This window comes from Mustela nivalis, assembly GCF_964662115.1.
Source record: "Mustela nivalis genome assembly, chromosome: 2".
NCBI lineage: Eukaryota > Metazoa > Chordata > Mammalia > Carnivora > Mustelidae > Mustela > Mustela nivalis.
The window spans coordinates 30,737,929-30,757,773 of NC_139021.1; the positions used below are offsets into that span (position 1 = coordinate 30,737,929).

Sequence of the window (19,845 nt, forward strand, 5' to 3'; positions counted from 1 at the left end):
CTCTATCAGAATTGAATATGGAGCACGTATGCACAGGGAAGAAGAAAAATTCCTTGAATAGTTGTAAATTGTCCTGGACTAAGTTCATGTGTATCTCTAAAGAACCCCACTCCCTCCCAAGGCCTTCCGTGTGGGATGAAGGGAATCTAAGAGTAACAGTCTGCAGCACATCTACATTCCAAGAAAGTATGCCAGAAATTTCAGACTCAGATTTAAATCTTTATTTGTATGAGTTTTCTTTCCTTGTGATCTAATTTCCTCTTAATCAAGAAGGATTTTTTTTTTCAGTTAACATTATCAGATGCTGTTGAACTCAGAGTATACATCTGACAGATTTCTAGATAGAGTATTAAATCATCTCCCAAACTGTTTTAATCTTAGGAGGTAAATGACCTACATGACGAAAAACTGACATCAGCATATTTTTTAAATGAAGTTGTTTCATCATTGGAATTAACTATCTTTGGTGGAGTTTTTATGCTCTTAGACAGCAGCTCTCCATCAATATTGATTAGAGGAAAGGACACAGTTCAAAATCACAGAACTGTTTGTGAAAAGAAATTCTATTGTCTTACTTTAAACAATTATTCAGCACTGAGTCCTGAGCAATTTTATCTAGTTTAGCACACCTCCTATATAGTTCATTTTCTCTCCAAATGACCTATTCAGTCCTTTTTTAAAACGATATTTCAATCTTTATTCTGAGAATTGAATGAATGGCTTTTTCGGCATGAACCCAAAGGCCTGTAAAAGAAGGGTGTATAATTGAAAACCAAAGGTCAAGTGGGATTGTTTCTGACAGCATTCACTTATTTTGTCTTTAAATGGTGTTTTTTTTTTAAACAAAATATTTTTTCAAAACATTTGAGAATATTTTACTAATAATACTCTATGAAATTCAACATGTGTGTAGGTCTCAAAGACTTTAAATTGGACCAAAATTTTGACCATTATCTTGTTTATCAAAATAACCTCTCTATGTAACAATTCATTCTTGGGACCAGAAAACCTGGCCCTTGTCTCCCCCTTATTTGGGCCTCAGTTTTCCCATCTGGAAAATGAAGTTTGGATGAGGTGATTCTAAGGTCTCTATTGAATAGCAGTGACAACCAAAGAAAAAGGGAACTTTGGATCTTTGATAACTGGAATAAACAACATGAGTTTTGAATCGGACAGATCTGGGTTTGAATTACAGATATTATTAGCTGTAGGAAGTTTGATTTCATTGTACTCTGTTATAAAATGGGACTTAATTAAGAGCTATATTGAGATTTAAATGAGAACAAGCCTATAATATTCCTAGCACAATTTGTGCTCATATTTTATGCTCCTATAAATGGTAGGACCATATTTTAAGGTCAGGAAGAACATAAGGCTGAGCACATGATCAAATCTAGTAATTTCCACTCTGGCACTCGAGAAGAAAGGGAGCGCATATCACTGTCCTTTAGCAGCAGAGATATTCCTCTGCTGTGATGAAACTGGAGACGTCAGGGTTTAAAAAAAGCACACACGCCTTCAGGGGAAGGCACCACATCTTGGCAAGAAATGTTTAACATAGTTTCCACCGTCACCAAACTCTTCCCCACCCACCCTCACACCCTGCTTCTATTTAAATCTCAGGCACTCCCCAGGTTTGTACTCATGTTAGCCAGTGCCCAGGCTACAGGCAGAGAGGAGACGGGTGGCATGGCTCTGGGAGAAAAGGAAAGAGAGGAGGCCCCGGCCAAACGTGCCCTCCGGAAGGTACGCACAGCCACCCTGGTGATCAGCTTGGCCCGAGGTTGGCAGCAGTGGGCAAATGAGAACAGCACCAGGCAGGCCCAAGAGCCCACAGGTTGGCAGCCAGGAGACACCCAGGACGCACCCCAAGCCCCTAAGTCAGTGGTCAACCCCACTCTCCACCAGCAAGCTCAGGACACCCCAAAATCCCCCTCCCAAAAGTCAGAGGGACATGGAGATGGCCAAAGTTCAGAGGGAGCCACCGAAGTCTCTCCTATCAAAAGGAAAGAGGTGACCAAAACAGTTGTCAGCAAAGCTTATGAGAGAGGAGGGGATGTGGGCCACCTGAGCCACCGATACGAAGACGGCGACATTCCTGGAGCCGGGCACCCAGAACATGACATTGACAGAATCCTCCACAGCCATGGCTCCCCGACACGGAGGAGGAAATGTGCCAACCTGGTATCCGAGCTGACCAAAGGCTGGAAAGAGATGGAACAGGAGGAGCCCAAGTGGAGGAGCGACAGCATCGACACAGAGGACAGCGGCTATGGAGGGGAGACCGAGGAGAGGCCCGAGCAGGATGGAGAGCAGGTGGCCACCACCAGAATCAAACGCCCCTTGCCTTCCCAGTAAGTGAATGCCCCCCTTCGGCTGCCTATACTGCCTCTGAGCCCCAACGAGCCATGGGGACCGAGAGAGCAGGGAAGTGCTCCCAAAGTTAGAATGAGAATCTTCAAAAGTAGGCAGGGGGCAAGGTCCTGTGGGGAAGGCTCTGCCTCTGGGCCAAAGGGGCAATGCCAAGCTAGACATGGACCTCAGGGTCAAGGGCCTGTACTTTCCTGTTTCTTCCTTATGTTTTGAACTGAATATTCCAGTTTTAGCTTCAACAAAGATGAAGCCACCAGAGAAGGATGGCTGCATTGGGTATATTTTTAAAAATAAAGTCTAGGACAAGTAGCAAATTGGGTTATTTCTCCACAGAAAATGTGCTTGCTGGTAGACTAAGACTGGGCAAATCTTTCCCTTGTCTCAAACCAGTCTATAGCATTATCAGGGGACACGTCAACCCACATGTCCCCTGTGGTGACAGGGGACCCTGTCCCGTGCCCGTGGGACACTGGTCTCTAGGACCCTGTAAACCACTGGGAGGCTGCCATCTAACTTGAGAGTAGGCTCTGAAGTTAGACCCACGTTCAAATTCGAGCTCTTCTCTAACAATAGTTGATAATATCATATTATATACTCAAAAGTGGCTGAGAGAGTAGATCCTAAATGTTCTCCTCTCTCTCTGTCTCACACACGAACTGGTTATTTTTCTAAGCCCATTTCCTCCTTTGTAAAATGATAGCAAGAGGAAAATTTCGAGATAAATTCTATTGTTTTGGAAAACATAAACAAGATTAAGGCTGCCAAGAATTCAGCACAGTACCTTCTCCCTATGCTCCACGTATAAAAGCTGTTATTATTCACATAGATTCTACTATTTGTATTCATTTTTATATTTTTCAAACTTTCAGAGGTTTGTTCTGTTTGTAAACAATGACAGAAATGCTATTAAAGCTAGGTCATTAAAATACCACGATTCTAAGACATTTAGATGTCAAATACACATACCCCCCAACAGAGGCTGAGCCAAACTGATACATTTATTCAGACAAAAAAACACATATTTCCTTTTAAGACAGTAACTCTACCTCCACGTAATAGAAAGTCAGGATATCTCACTCCACAACTATGGACTATCAAAATATGTGAAAAGCCTCTGATCTGATGACTCCCTTTGGAAATATTAGTAATGTAGGTGTGCTTCTTAAACTTTATGAAACAATCAGAAAGTAAAGAACAAAACTGACACCTAATTTGACAAAACCTGTCATACAGTTTGTGACTTTAAAGGTGTTTTAAAAGAATTAGAACTATGACATCACAGGCTTTTAAGAAACATGAAATAGCAAATCTAGATAATTGTAATAATGCTTACACGTTTAGTGCATGCCACAGATGGCTAACATGCTCTGTCCTTTTCTCTGTCACTATCTGATGAAGCAGGGATTATTATCCCAATTTAGGGACGGGAGTGCTAAAGCTCAGAGGGGAGGCTTTACCCAGCAAGTTAGTGACAAAGCTGAGCTGTGCTTGTCTTCACATGCCGTGTTTTGAAACAGACATGGTGCTAACTATCCCTCGGTGCCTTGAGGGTGCTGTGGAGAGATCTGGATTTGTGCTCTACTTACATTAATACAGAAATTCATAATAAGAAATAGTTATTCTACCAGGAAATATGGAACCGTCGTCTGATTCTGGCCTTGTGGATTTGGGTGTGTGTGTGTGTGTACGTGTATGTGTGTGCACTTGCTAGACATGAAACATTAGAACCCAGCAGAATAAAGATTGAGTATGGCACAAAGAAGATCTTCTGTCAGCGTGATTCAGATTGGCTCCATGTCGGAAGTGACGACTGGAGACAGTCTGAAATGCGTGTAGTCCTCTTGGGCACTTTCTCTGTTTCTTTCTCTGTTTATTCATTTAATTCTCACCATGTTCTCATGGGCAGGTCTAAGTATTCTCCACATTTGATAGATGGAACATAAGATAAAGACACAGTAGAAAATCTGGATAAGATTTTTTAGCCTATGGGATTTGAACCCAGAGATTCTGGCTCTTGACCCAGCTCTCTTCACCACACTGTAAACTGGAAGTAGAGACTCACATACAGGACCTTTCTCAGGTTTTTAAAATCAAACATGTACATGGACACCTTCTTAGTGTGATGGAGAGGTGTATAAGTTTTGCATGAGAGACAATTAGGTTTGAATCATGGTTACTTTGGCAAATCCTGTCTCTTTGTCCTCACCTTAAAAAAAAAAATAGATGTAGCTCATACAGTTATTTTGATATTGATTATGCAAAGCAATGGACCCAGAGGAACTCCTTAATAATTTGTACACATTATAACACAGGGGACCATTTCTTGTGATCCCAGCCCTACAGGATACTAGGAGATTGGTCCTCAGGGTTGGGGCAGAGGATTGGGATTAAATCTCCTCTTTCCTCCTTTAGTTCCTCTTAGTCTTGAAGAACATAGGGTACCAGAATGTCGTACACAGAAACAACATCGCTTGGTGTCAGCAGTAACCCTAGCTGTGCCCAGGAAGCTTCAGCACAAGCCTGATGGGACTCTCAAATGCTGCTTGAGAAATGATCGTGACATTATTGACTAAGCCCGCATGAAAGGAGATTCTGTTCGTTTATTTTTCATTCTAAGCACCATTCTTGACCCATATCCACCAATAGGGAGAAAATTATGTATCATGAATGTTTAAGAAGAAGGAAAGAGAGGTTTTTTGGTGGTGAAGATGTTCTATGGATTTTAAAAAAAAAAGTCAAGTTTGGCAAAAAGTAGAGATATTCTTTACTAACAGTTTTGCTAACTGGGTTTAACTATGAAAATGGTTTCTATTTAATGCTTTATTTTTAAAATGTTGAGTGTTTTGATTGTGTCGTTACAAGACTTGTTTGGTCCAGCTCCTTTAGACAAAAGAAACTGCCTCCCTCTGCCATACAGTAATGGCGCAATATTAAAGTGCCAATCACACATTCATCCTCCCCACGTTACAGTCAGCAAAAATAGTAATAGTGGGGAATAAGAATGCCATGTTATAGATAAGGGAATTGACACAGAGAGACACTAAGAAATATATTCAAGTCATAGAGTTAGTACGTGATTGAGTTGGGAAGGCTGGTGACAGAGCTTATGTTCTTAACCACTCTGTTAGACTGATTCTCTCAGCAGAGAATGGGCTCAAGAAAACGAAAATGGAGATCAAAGTGTCAGCTTAATTAACGGAATCCCAATAACACCCTAAGTGTAAGATCTGGGTACAACTATATTGAAGGATTTTGCTAGAAATAGAGCCGAAGTACAGCTTTCTGCTATTTGACCCCAATTCTAGAGCGTGGAACCCTTTCTATGGGTCTGAGTACAGTTACAAATGGGCAAGAAGAATCACGGGCCTGGCTCTCAAACCTGATTGATAGCAGACAGAGATAAGTGTGACCCTGTGAAGGGCTTGATAAACTCCTCAAACTGGCTAGACTTCCTGCGGAGAGGAGCAAGCAAACCAGAGGAGCAGATTCTCCCCAGCACCTTCCTGGGAATTTGGAGAGGGTGGCAGAAATTATTTGCTTTACTGACAGAGAAATGTTCCTGGGCGAAGAGGAGAAAGGCTCCCTATCTAGGAGAGTCTTTGGGGGTGGGGCCATGAAAGCAGGTCTTTGTTTTCTTCACACTGATTCAAGACTTAGACCAGAATATGTCACCTGGTGACTGGGTGGCTCAGAGGGTTAAGCCTCTGCCTTCAGCTCAGGTCATGGTCCCAGGGTCCTGGGATGGAGCCCTGCATTGGGTTCTTTGATGAACGGGGAGCCTGCTTCCCCCCAACCCCTTGCCTGTTTGTGATCTCTCTCTCTCTCTCTCTCTCTCTGACAAATAAATAAATAGAAAGAAAATGTCACCTCCAGGCCCTGTGATATTTGAAACATCATTTAGTGATGCAGGGGAAGGCCACCTCCCAGAGTATTTCCAGTGCCAGAGAACTTGGTTAGGTTTGAAATATACCTTTCAGAATTTTTATTTCCTGTGGGGTTTATTCATATTAAATAATGTACCCACATAATTATTACTCCAAAATTATAAAACTATGATACAATTAGTTCCTGTATTCTCATTAAATTGCTGAAAAGCCCATTCACATGAGAAAGCAATACTCAAACTGATGTCATTTGATAACAGATGATAACAGATAAATAAGTTTCTGAATTTGTTTCAGTGAATGAACCTACATTTTCCAACTAGAATGCTTATAATGTCTAGTACAATTAGTTACTTTGCACATACTTGGACAGAGGAAATATTTGTTGATTGACTATAAGAAAATTTGTTTATTAATAATGAAGAAACCAAGAAGCCAAGTTTAGATGAAATACTACTATCTTAAAATATGGGTGTGATGTCAGTCTTTGAATAATTGCTTTGCTTTCTATAAATTTATACTATACTGTATTCCTAAAGCTCAATCTAAACTATTATTCACATTTTTACTTAAAGATTAAAAAAAAGGATTAGCTGGTATATTTTTTCTTATGTTCATTGACCAAGAAGATATTTAAGGTATAAGATTTTCTAATCCTGGGCTACCTGGGGGGCTCAATCATTAAGCGTCTGTCTTTGGCTCAGGTCATGATCTCAGGTCCTGGGATCCAGCCCTGAATCGAGCCCTGCATGGAAAGGGAGTCTGCCTCTCCCTTTCTCTCTGTCCCTGCCCTGCTCGTGTTTTCTGTCTCCCTCTATCTCTCTCTGTTAAATAAATAAATAAATAAATAATAAAGTCTTAAAAAAAATTCTAATCCTGATTTAAGCATGAACTTTCAGGCTTTTTAGAAATTGGAAATACAGGGGTGCCTGGGTGGCTCAGTGGGTTAAGCCGCTGCCTTCGGCTCAGGTCATGATCTCAGGGTCCTGGGATCGAGTCCCGCATCGGGCTCTCTGCTCAGCAGGGAGCCTGCTTCCTCCTCTCTATCTCTGCCTGCCTCTCTGCCTACTTGTAATCTCTCTCTGTCAAATAAATAAATAAAATCTTTAAAAAAAAAAAAAAAAAAAAAAAAGAAATTGGAAATACAAAAACAATACAGAATGTTTAAAAGATAGAGACAAATACACATTAAGGTATTCCTCCTGGTACTTCATTTTTTATAATCTATGTTCCAATTCTTGCTTATTAGACGAATTTCTTTGCTTTCCTTCTCTCCTATTTTTTGGGAATTACAGTTTGACAATATAACAAATGGACATTAAGATTTAGGAGGTGATTTTGAAAAGATAAATGCTTCACTTCCTCACTAACTCACTAACTTCAACCCTATTCCTAATGACATAGGGTTTCAAGATTCAGGGACTTTAAGTTCCTAATGCAAATTAGAGGGGGAAAAACCCTATATTAAGGAATCAGAGGCCCATATTACATACAGTTTAAACAAATTACCTTAGAAGGCTAATTTGAATATTTTTCTTTCTTTCCTTAAATCATAAAATCAATATGATGCCAACAGGAAAGATAATTAAAACAAAACAAAACAAAACAAAACAAAAAACAACAACTGCCATCCAGATACTAACAATTATTTTCAATTGTGCACATGCCACTGATTTCCTCACCTTGATGTGTACACATTTTAAATAGTTAGAATTTTACCGTATAAAATTGGTATTACTCTGATTATCTTCACAGATGTCTTTTAATGGCTACTTTTCAAAAAATTATTGAATGTTCAATAAGATCCTAAAACAGTGTCTGATACACAGTCAGTATCATAAATACCTTAATAAAAAGATGGAAAGTATGCCAACTTGGCCAGAAGTTTCTTTTTTTTTTTTTTAAAAAGATTTTATTTGTCTATTTGACAGAGAGATACAGCGGGAGAAGGAATATGAGCAGGAGGAGAGGGAGAGGGAAAAGCAGGCTCCCAGCTGAGCAGGAAGCCTGATGCCAGGCTCCTGTGATCATGACCTGAGCTGAAGGCAGACACTTAATGACTGAGCCACCCAAGCACACCCAGAAGTTCCTTAAAGGAAAGATGTACAGTAGCTCCCCCTTATCTGGGGGAGATATGTTCTAAGACCTCTGTGAATGCTTAAAAATGCAGGAAATATCAAACCTATATATCCTATGGTTTTTCCTATACATATATGTCTATGAAAAAGCTTAATTTATAAATTAGGCACAGTAAGAAATTTTAACCACAATAATAATAGAACAATCATAATAGTGTCCTATAATAAAAGTTATGTGAATGTGGTCTCTCTTTCAAAATACCTTATAGTTCTATACTCACTCTTAGTCTATACTTACTCTATACTCTGTACTTACTCTATACTCACTCTCTATTGTTCTTTACTCACTCTTACTATGATGGTGTGAGATGATAAAAGGCCTATGTGAGGAGGGGTGGCTGTGTGGCTCATAGAAGTGTCTGACTCCTGATTTCTGCTTGGGTCATGATCTCTCAGGGTTATGAGTTCAAGCCCCAAGTCAGGTTCCAACTAGGCATGGAGCCTGCTTGGGATTCTCTCTCTCCCTCTGTCCCTCCCCACTCATGTGCTCTCCCTCTTAAAAGAAAGAAAGAGGAAGGAAGGAAGCAAAAGGAAGGAAGGAAGGAGAAAAAGAAAAAAATGCATACGTGATGAGATGAAGTGAGGTGAATGATGTAGGCACGGTGATGTAGCGCTAGGTTACCGTTGACCCGATGACTCATTAGAAGGAGGTTCATTTGCCTCCAGACTGTAGTTGCCTGGTAATAAGGGGGAACTACTAAAACTTACATTTTATTATACAGGACGGAACTGTAGTCCATATTTGGGAGACACAAGTATGAGTTAACAAATTATGCCATTCTCCTTAATTTCTTCTGAGATGTTTCGACTCTTTTCTCTAGCAGGATGTCCCTGCCTCAAATCAGGTTAAGAGCTTTGGGTTGTGCTGGGATGGCCTTGAGCTCATTATTCAAGACTATGCTCGTCATGGATTGCCATGATTCTAAGGGGAGAAGGTGTTTGCTCTCATCTGATAATGAGATCAAGCAGCCCCTACTCTGGGAAGCTAAACAGGGACCGTCTATGGAGAGGCAGGTGATGGTGAGGACCAGCAGGGCTGAGAGAAATCCATCTCATTTCAGTATGGTATAATTCCTAGCACTTTTCCATACATGCGTGACTTTTAAAAACTGCAGTAACTGTGTACAGTTTTTTACATGCTATTTCCCAATTTACTTTGTCATATGTTTTTGTCCAAGTAGCTACAAAGAAGAGCAGCGCTCTACGTATCTGCTGTACCCCCAGTTTGAGCTCTGTCAAAATAATGAAACAGAATGCCTCAAGAATAGTTTTGAACACATAAAACATGGGAATTAGTGAAAGTTTGCCATCTAGTGGCTGTTAATGCCTCTTTCGAAAATGTTAATACAAATACCTGTGTCTCACTATCCATGTCTGTGTGTCTGTGAGTTTCCTGCCTTTGGATAACAGATTTCAGGAAGTGAGATTGGGTAGTGAGGAATACCCACGTCGGACGTGTAACTGGATTTTGAATAGAGCTTGTGAGGTTTGGAAGAAAGGGCCGCTTAGCTCAGGCACACCGCTCACTCCGCAACTGCAGGAGGCTCTGCATCTCCTGTCCCAGTGCTTCCAGGCGTGAGGCCACTCGGTGCAGGGGAAAAGGAAGGATGGGTTGCTTGTGATGTTGAGGACTACAAATCTCTGACTTTTCCATAGTCCAGGGTTCATGTTTTACTCACAAAGGCAAAGAGATTCTAGGAAAAAGGGTCTAGGAGACTGGAGATAAAAAAAAAAAAAACAGACAGAGAAATCTTTTAAAGACAAATTTTGCCCATTTAAAAATTGGCCTTGTACCTTCATGTCACTACCGATCTATACTTTCAAGGCTGTTTTTTTTGTTTGTTTTGTTTTGTTGTTGTTTAATAAGAAAATAGCTCATTCCACATTGCAAAGACACACACAGCTGTGAAACACAACTCATCTACTTATTGGACTCTATCCGTGGGAATGACAGACATCCCTGCACAGTGGGGAGACATTGACTTCAGCTCAGACAGTGGGTGTTTGAATTCTACCTTTGTCAGTGGTTTAGGGCAGTATTTTGCAGTAGTTACACACACAGGCCTGGTTCAAATCCCAGCACTATCATTTACCAGGTTTGTGATTTTAAGCGAGTAATTTAACCACCCTGACCTCAGCTTCCTCATCTGGTAAGAAGAATAGTCAGACCTGTCTCATAAAATGATTGTAGGAATATTAATATAAAGTATTTAGAAGAATGCCAGCACAAAGTATTCGATAAAGGTTACTATTGCTAGCAGCTGTCTTCCATCTTTACAACTTGATATTCCAAAATTTGTGGCACATCATTGATACTAATATAAATATGCTCTCATCAAAAATCTATATATGAACATATATACCTACGTGAATAATACAATGTATATATGCTATTATAATAAGCCTTATTTTGGGGAAATAACTGGTTTCTGAAGTCCTATACAAAGTGGCTTCCCTTAAAACATTTATATGATTCCAATGCTAAAATGTCATCACCATATAATTTTAAGACATTCATATTTACATTATATTTGTGAAAATATTTTTTTCCTGAAATAGAGTTTAATACTTTTTATGGTGCACCAAAATGAGGACAATGGTCGTTGTCAGCTCTCAAGTAAAAATAAAGAACAAGGGTGTGACTGTTCTAATTTTTCTCCTTTCATTTCTAATTTATTGTCTTATGATTATATTGTTTATAATGAAGAAAATCACACTTACAGAAAGACGCCTACGTGCAGGAAGTACAAAAAGAAAGCAGCACTTGGATGTTCAGAATCAGGATCTTGATTCTTCATTCTCTCTCCCTTTTAGGGCAAATAGATTTACAGAGAAACTCAGCTGCAAAGCCCAACGGAAATACAGCCAAGTGGACAGCCTGAAAGGGAGATGGCAACAATGGGCTGACGAACACATACAATCCCAGAAGCTCAATCCTTTCAGTGAGGAATTTGATTATCAGCTGGCCATGTCCACCCGCCTTCACAAAGGAGACAAAGGCTACGGGCGTCCCAAGGAGGGAACCAAAACGGCGGAAAGGGCCAAGCGAGCTGAGGAGCACATCTACAGAGAGATCATGGACATGTGCTTCATCATCCGCACGATGGCCCGCCACCGACGAGATGGCAAGATCCAGGTTACTTTTGGAGATCTCTTTGACCGCTATGTTCGTATCTCAGATAAAGTGGTGGGTATTCTCATGCGTGCCAGGAAGCATGGGCTGGTTGACTTCGAAGGAGAGATGCTATGGCAAGGCCGAGATGACCATGTCGTGATTACTCTACTCCAGTGAACCTTCCGCAACGAAAGCCAGACTTGACCCACTGCTGTCTTAATGCCAAATGCTAATGCAGTAAAAATTAAAATGCAAACCACTCTGTAATAAGTTAGTAAATATTAAACAATTTTTACATAAATGACTTTTTGGGACTCTATTTCTGAGGAAGTTTGAAGATTTTGAAGAAGTGCACACAGCCTATCAGAAGGCATGTAGAGTGTTAGTATACAGTAATGGCATAAATATTTGAAATTCTACTTACCCTTTAGGCAAAAATATTTGGCTATTGCAGAAATTATTATAGATCTTTAAACAGTTGCCACATCTAAGAAAAATGCTGATTTTAGGTAAACATTAGCAGAACATAGTTAAATGTGTCATTTTGGGGGAAAGCAGTTAAGTTTGGCAAACTAAAAATACTCGAAGAAGCTAGACTTTGTATTATTATTTCTATCAAAGCATCACTTATAAAATAAACCCTTAAGTAAAAAGTATCCAAGTAAGATGTGGAAATTGATGAAATTTCTCTGTTAGCTTGGAATTTAGAAGATTTCCAATAGGAGTTAGTTGTCCTTTTTGTATGATTTGCACAAATCACATAAAAACAAACATTGTTGGTGTTCTTAAAGCTAAAAGAGAGGGTGGTAGGTTTACCATCACTGTGAAAGTAGTACACAGGTGAGAGATACAGAATTAACTGTCTTTTAGGACTTCTTTTTTTTTTTTTTAAAGATTTATTTATTTGACAGAGAGAGATCACAAGTAGGCAGAGAGGCAGGCAGAGAGAGAGATAGGAGAAAGCAGGCTCCCTGCTGAGCAGAGAGCCCGATGCGGGACTCGATCCCAGGACCCTGAGATCATGACCTGAGCTGAAGGCAGCGGCTTAACCCACTGAGCCACCCAGGCGCCCTCTTTTAGGACTTCTTGGAGGAGTTTATTTTTTCTCAAAACATTAATGCATCATGCTGCTTACACTTATGTCAGTGTATACAGTAAAGTAGGAATACAGAAAATTCTACAATGAAGTGGAATATTCAGTGTAAAGGAATCTGATAGAATCATTGGAAAATTAGAAACACATTTGAGTCATTTTAATTTTCTTGATGCTCTAACAAATTTTATGAAATACCTGAGAGTCATAAAATGGCATTATTAGTTTTGCCAAAGTAAAATAGCCGTTTCATATAATGACAAAAGTTTAGTGGGCATTAATCCATTACTTATTTTTTCTCAGATTTAATGTGTCTTACAAAATTCTAAAACCCAACTGAGTAAGATGTGAGGTTTTAATTCTTACTCATTTCACTAAATGTTGGTAATTATAGTAATTTTGTGTTAAATACAGAAATTAATGTCAAATTATAATACCTCAAGATAATAGATACATTCATAATTGTTAGATGTTAGGTTTACTATAAAGTATGGATTAAACTACTATAGGAATTATCTTTGTTTTCATGTATGATTCTCTTTCAAACTGAAAGTTCCAATATCTTCTTAAAGAAGAATGTGTATTTTTGTTTCCCTAATAGATTTGTTAAATTACAAATTAATGACCAATATTTCTAAACAAAATTTCATGTAAGATCTACACTTCTATCACAGTGAAACCTATGTCAACATTTAAAGTCATGCACAAGAATAAAAGATATTTTCTATATTTTCTGTTCTTGTTTATATATTACTGTTTTTTTTTTTTTAATTTTAATTTTTAATTTTTTTTTTATAAACATATAATGTATTTTTATCCCCAGGGTACAGGTCTGTGAATCGCCAAGTTTACACACTTCACAGCACTCACCATAGCACATACCCTCCCCAGTGTCCATAACCCCACCCTCCTCTCCCACACCCCCTCCCCCCAGCAACCCTTCTGTTTTGTGAGATTAAGAGTCACTTATGATTTGTCTTCCTCCCAATCCCATCTTGTATATATTACTGTTTTAATGTTATATTCCACAATACCACTTTATTGTGCTTGAAATACAACAAAATTATAGAGTGCAAATTGGGTTACTTCTAGTATTTGTGGAATATTTAGACCAAGGCTTCAAAAGAATTTCCTCATATTCAGCTCCAAACGATAACCATTATGCAGCCACTGGAGCAGATAGTCCAAACTTCATTTTGTCGGAATCTGAGGATGGAGTTAGAAAAGTCATCTCAGAGAGCCTGCATTAACACTCCTCTGAATAAGGTATGGCTGTAACGTCGGAAATCTAGTTCCCTTAGAGGAAAATGCCTGCTGTGTGAGTGAATTTTATCCAAAAACTTCATGATAAGAAACTGTATAGTTGAAAAACAGCTTTTAGACAAAAACAAAACAAAACAAAACAAAATAAAAAACCCTCAGGTGGCAAACGTCCTCATAGTTTTCATAGTTGTCAAAATAATGAAAATTACACATGAAATACACATCATCAGTAGCATTTTACCAATGGTAATTTTACATACTCAATAAGCAGCAGTATACAATTGGTTTCCAAATCTTAGAATTTTTCTTTTCCGAACTTTTAATAAGTTTTAAGAGTTTGGGGGCAGTTGAAATGTACTTTTAAAATACCCCTTCTGTCCAGACCACCAAATGTTTGGTGACTTTCAATTATTATAACTTGAAGTTTTAGACTTCCTGATTCCCAAGTTCACCTTACCATTCTTCCCACCGACTCCCAACAGGAAGTCAGTCAGTCCTGCGTTCGAGTTTTTGCACCTATATTCATTTGCCTTCCACTTTGAATTTGCCAAACTCAAGTGCCTTTTCTCAATACTACGAACAGGTATATTGGGTGTTGATTCTCACATGATGTGGGGATAATTCTGTGTAAGACAAAACTTTGTCAATGGGAACCCCTGCTCATGGAAGTGCTGCCGAACTTCAAGTCACTCTGTTCAGAGGTAAGAGGAGCAGAATTCCATCTGGTCCCAGCTAAAGTGGTCTCAGTGAAGATGCTCCCTTAGGATTCCTAGAATGTTCCTTTTTATCCCCAATACCTACAACATTTCCCTAGTACACAGTAAGAACACAGTTAATTTCTATTGAATTATTTGCTTTACAAATGCACTGTATGATCTGATCTCTCAGGCTAGAGGTTTTCAGAGAACTATGATTAACTTACCATCATCACAACAAGGATGCTCTGATGACTTTTTGTGCCCATTTTGGGGGCATGTTGGTATCTAACAAAATTACATTGCATTTATTTTTTTTAATTTTTTAAAATATTTTATTTATTTGACAGAGTATTTATTTATTTATTGCAAGTAGGCAGAGAGGCAGGCAGAGATAGAGGGGGAAGCAGGCTCCCTGCTGAGCAAAGAGCCCAATGTGGGGCTTGAACCCAGGACCCTGAGATCATGGCCTGAGCCAAAGGCAGAGGCTTAACCCACTGACCCACCCAGGCATCCATGCATTTATTTTCTGACCAAGAAATTCTACTCCTAAAATTTTCCTTGAAGATAAAACAATATGAAAACATATGCATAATGCATTATTAATTATTTTAAATTGTAAAATACTGGAAAAACAATACATATGGGAGCATTGCTGAATAAATTATGGTACATCCACACAACGGATGCAGTTCTAAAAAAAAACTTTCAAGAACTGGAGTTATTTTCAGTGTGTATACATATGCATACACACATATACACACACTGGATTATATATGTACATGTTTGTGTGTATATATAAGTGTACATACACACACACACACATAATAGAGGATACCCAGAAATAATGAAATTGATTTCCTGTAGGGATAGGGGGAATTGGGTTCAAAGAGACAAAATTCTGCAGAGTTTGACTTTTGAATCCTTTAAATGCTTACATATACAAAAAGTAAAATTAAAGACAGAAAAAATAAAATTGAATATAAATAAAATAAATCAATTCTATTTCAAATTCTTAACCACATAGGATAAAAAGTGTACATAAGTCTTGAATACAATATTTTGATTAAATATCTTCAGTCTAAAGACAAAAAAACCTGCAAAGGAATATTCTACTTTTGTTGTATAGGTAGCAATTCTTAAACTATAATGGGTATATTGTCAGAATAAGCATATCAGTAATATATCGGTATCCTCACAGTGGGAGAAGATACAAACATGGAGTGAGGGAAGACAAGGAAGAAGTCTGTAATGTTAGACTGCTATTAGAGATGTTAGTGTGCATTCATGATGTGGATTTACTTCCTGTCTCCTAAAGGCCCTAGAAGCAAAGCCATCGAAGCAGCAGCAAGCACATCTAACATTTAGATTTCTGGGTGCCTGGGTGTCTCGGTTAAGCGTCTGCCTTTGGCTCAGGTCATGACCTTAGAGGCCTGGGATCCAGCCCTGCTCTCTGCTCTCTGCTCAGTGGGAAGCCTGCTCCTCCCTCTCCCTCTTCCTCTGTTCTCTCTCAAATAAATACAATCTTAAAAAAAATAAAAATAAAAATTTGGATTTCAGAATATCATTCTTCTTGAAAAGCAACCTGACTACTTGGAGAAAAGGCTGCTTCTAGGATTGGGTTACAAAAAGTACAGGTAAATCTGGAACAGGGCCAAGCACCCAAGAAAATGAAGAAATGTACAGAAGTCAATTTGACAGGGTACTCACTGGTTATATACAGGACAGAAATAGATTGTAACACTTCAAACTAAAAAAAAAAAAAAATCCATTAGTTCATACCAATAATACATACTCAAGTGATAAAAGAAAGTTCTTGCAGTAAATGCCAACTAATAAATGTGCTGAGAATGAAAGAAAAATCATTTTACAATTTCTTTAATTCAGGCAAGAATCCTCAATGGATACCAAAAACCTGAAAATCTAGAGAACAGAATAACTACAGTATTAAAGTATTTCCCCACACATACCGTATTAATAACAAAGGGAAAATGATAGTAATGCAAAAGTATAGTGGACATCATATTAGTCAGTTAATCCAAGCTATTATAACCAATAAAGGGATAAACATATATATGTGCTTCTTCATATGCAGAGAACACAGCATCACTTCTGTGGTTTTCTTGCCAAAAATGCGTAACCTAATTATAGGAAAAAATTTAGACAAAGCCATGCTGATGAACATTCTGTAATCCTGAGCTCTTCAAACACATCACTCATAAAACACGAATAATGACTAATGAACTCTTAAAAGTTAAAGAAGATAAAAACTAACTCTAATGCAGGATCCTGGATTGGATAATCGATCAGGAAAAATAATGCTTTGATGGACATGATTAGGACCATTGATGAAATTAAAAGTGGATGGACGTTGTGGTGGAAGGGGGAGATAGTGGGGAGAGAAAAAAAAATAGTTCTTTAAACATTCTAATACCTCTTGGTTAAGAAATCCACATATTGCCCTTGGGTATATACCAAGGAATTAAATTGGTGGTCAACAGCTTAGCTTTAGCAGATACTGCCAAGAAAAATGTCCAAAGTTGTTTCACTTCACATTTTTTTTTTTTTTTTTACATTCCAGTTTTCTTTTTTTTTTTTTTTTTAAATTTATTTTTTATTTTCAGCATAACAGTATTCATTATTTTTCACCACACCCAGTGCTCCATGCAATTCGTGCCCTTTATAATACCCACCACCTAGTACCCCAACCTCCCACCCCCCACCCCTTCAAAACCCTCAGATTGTTTTTCAGAGTCCATAGTCTCTCATGGTTCACCTCCCCTTCCAATTTCCCCCAACTCCCTTCTCCTCTCTAACTCCCCATGTCCTCCATGCTATTTGTTATGCTCCACAAATAAGTGAAACCAAGACAGACTTTACTGGGTATTTATTTTAATACTCTTAGGAATTGTCAAAGTTTTGTCTTTTTCGTTGAACTTTTTCAATTTGTAGATTATATATTGTGTGACTGAGACATCCATTAGATCTGTGTATTATACAAACCTTCCACCCTGTTGCTTGCCTTTTCACTTCTAATGATTTTTGATTTAAAGTTCTTAAAATTTTAATGTAGTAGAGCTCATTTCTTTCCCTCGTGAGTGCTTTTGTGTCCCATTTAACAAATGTATTCATACTCAATGTTCATGAAGATATTCTGTATTGCTTTACTATTTTACCTTTTCCATTTAGAGCTACAATCTGTAATTTTTGTATGTGGTGTGAGATGGATCAAGATTATTTGTTCATTACACATATCCAATTAATCCAGCACCATTAATTTAAAAGAGCATACTCTCCACTAAGCAAGTGTGATCTTTTCAAAAAGAATAATTTTCTGGACCCTTGATTGTGATTCTCTCTTCTGTAAATCCTTTTGACCAATATCACATTGTCTTACTTAGCTTTTTTTTTTTTTTTTTTTTTAATTTATTTGACAGAGAGAGAGAGGGATGACAAGTAGGCAGAGAGGCAGGCAGAGAGACAGAGGGGAAAGCAGGCTCCCTGCTTCCGAGCAGAGAGCCTGATGCGGGACTCGATCCCAGGACCCAGAGATCATGACCTGATCTGAAGGCAGAGGCTTAACCCACTGAGGCACTCAGGCGTCCCTCTTACTTAGCTTTTTAATCACAGTATCTGGTGTTCAAGACTAAAGCCTCATTCTTCAGTGCTTCCTTGGCTATTCTTTGTCTTTAAATTTCCACATAAATTTAGAATCAACTTAATTTCCAAAAATAAACCTGGCCAAGATTTTCATTGCCAATAGAGATTGATTTGGGGAACTGACATCTTTCAGTATTGTCTTCCAGTTATGAATATGGTATATAAAGACTGGTCTTTTTTGCTATATATGCAGTATTTTCAATGGTATTACAAAGGACAATACTCTAAGCTTCATTTTCTAATTATTGGTTGTACATGAAAAATGAAACATTTTTATATTGAACTTGTATTTGGTGAACTTGCTTAATCTAAAAACTAATTCTAAAGTTGGATCTTTTTGAAATTTTCCACGTCCACAATCATGTCATATATAAATGACATTTGAAGTTCTTCCTTCCCAAACCTTAGGCCTCCTTTGTTGCTTTTTCACTGGTTGAAACTTCCGGAACCAGGTTGAATAGAAGTGCTGATAGCAGTTATTGCCAGGCTTCCTACCTCTGGGAGGAAACTTTCGGCAAATCACTATTAAACATAATGTTTCCTGTACATCTGTCAAGAATAATCTTTTTAATCATTAATGGTTAAGGAAGAACCTTTCCTAGTTTGAGTTTTTATCCTAAAACTGGCCGTGAAATTAACTAAAAGCTTCTTTTGCTTCTACAGAGATGATTATGAAACTTTTTTTTTTCTATAAATCTGGTAAATGGTATATTAAAATGTTCACAGCTCTTGCTTTTCTGGAATAAACTTAATTTGGTTATATTATCCTTTTATATATGGCTGATTTGATTTGTGGCTATTTTATGTAGGATTTTATAACTATATTAAGAGACTGTTTTAGAACTTTACTTCCTTGTAAGTATTGTAAAGTTTTGGTATCAAGGTCACGCTGGCCTCAAAATGCAATATCCGAAGTTCTCTCTTAACACCCTGGGGAAAGTTCATCTAATTAAGACTGACTTTTTCCCCTTAATACTTAAAAGAATTACCTAGTGGAATCATCTGGACCTGGTTTTTTTGTGGACTATTTTTTTCATTAACAAACTCAAATTCTGCAATACAGAAATCATTATTTCTTCTTGGATCAGGTTTAACAAATGCTGTTCCAAAATCTTTTTTCCATCTTACCTACATTGTCAAGTTTATTGATGTAAAAATTGGGTGACAATATGCTCTCCTTTTTAAAGTCTAGAAGGCTCTGTAGTAATGTCTTTCACTTTTCAATGGTACTTTTTCTTCATCTTCCTAGAGGTTTAGTTTTATTATTCTCAGATTTTGTCATGTGTCCTGGTTTAAATTTTACTGACTTCTATTCCTATCTTCATTTTCTCCTACCTTTTATTTTCATTAGGTTTAATTTGTTGTTGTTCTAGCTTCTAGAAATGGAGGCTTAAGAATCTTTTCTTTTGCCTATCACTTAATATTACCATATCCCCAGAATTTATCTCAAGATTTCTCTCTTTTCACTCAGTCTATAATCTCCAAAGGCATTTCATTTCTAAGTTGTGGCTGCAATATCTACTTGTAGATTGTTGATTTAAAATTTTTTTTTAACAGAATGAAATAGTAACACCCGTCCCCATCAGCTAATTTCTCATAACCAACCTTATTTCCCTATCTGCTG

At 38.0% G+C, this 19,845-nt stretch overlaps 1 protein-coding gene across 1 annotated transcript; it reads left to right on the top strand.

Moving 5' to 3' along the window:
- The first annotated feature begins 1,671 nt into the window (after positions 1–1,671).
- ABRA (actin binding Rho activating protein) lies at positions 1,672–12,382 on the top strand. The gene is made up of 2 exons (XM_082717689.1): positions 1,672–2,354; positions 11,210–12,382. Exons 1-2 carry the CDS (start codon positions 1,690–1,692, stop codon positions 11,685–11,687), a joined length of 1,143 nt encoding a protein of 380 aa, XP_082573815.1. The 5' UTR covers positions 1,672–1,689; the 3' UTR covers positions 11,688–12,382.
- The last annotated feature ends 7,463 nt before the right edge of the window (positions 12,383–19,845 follow it).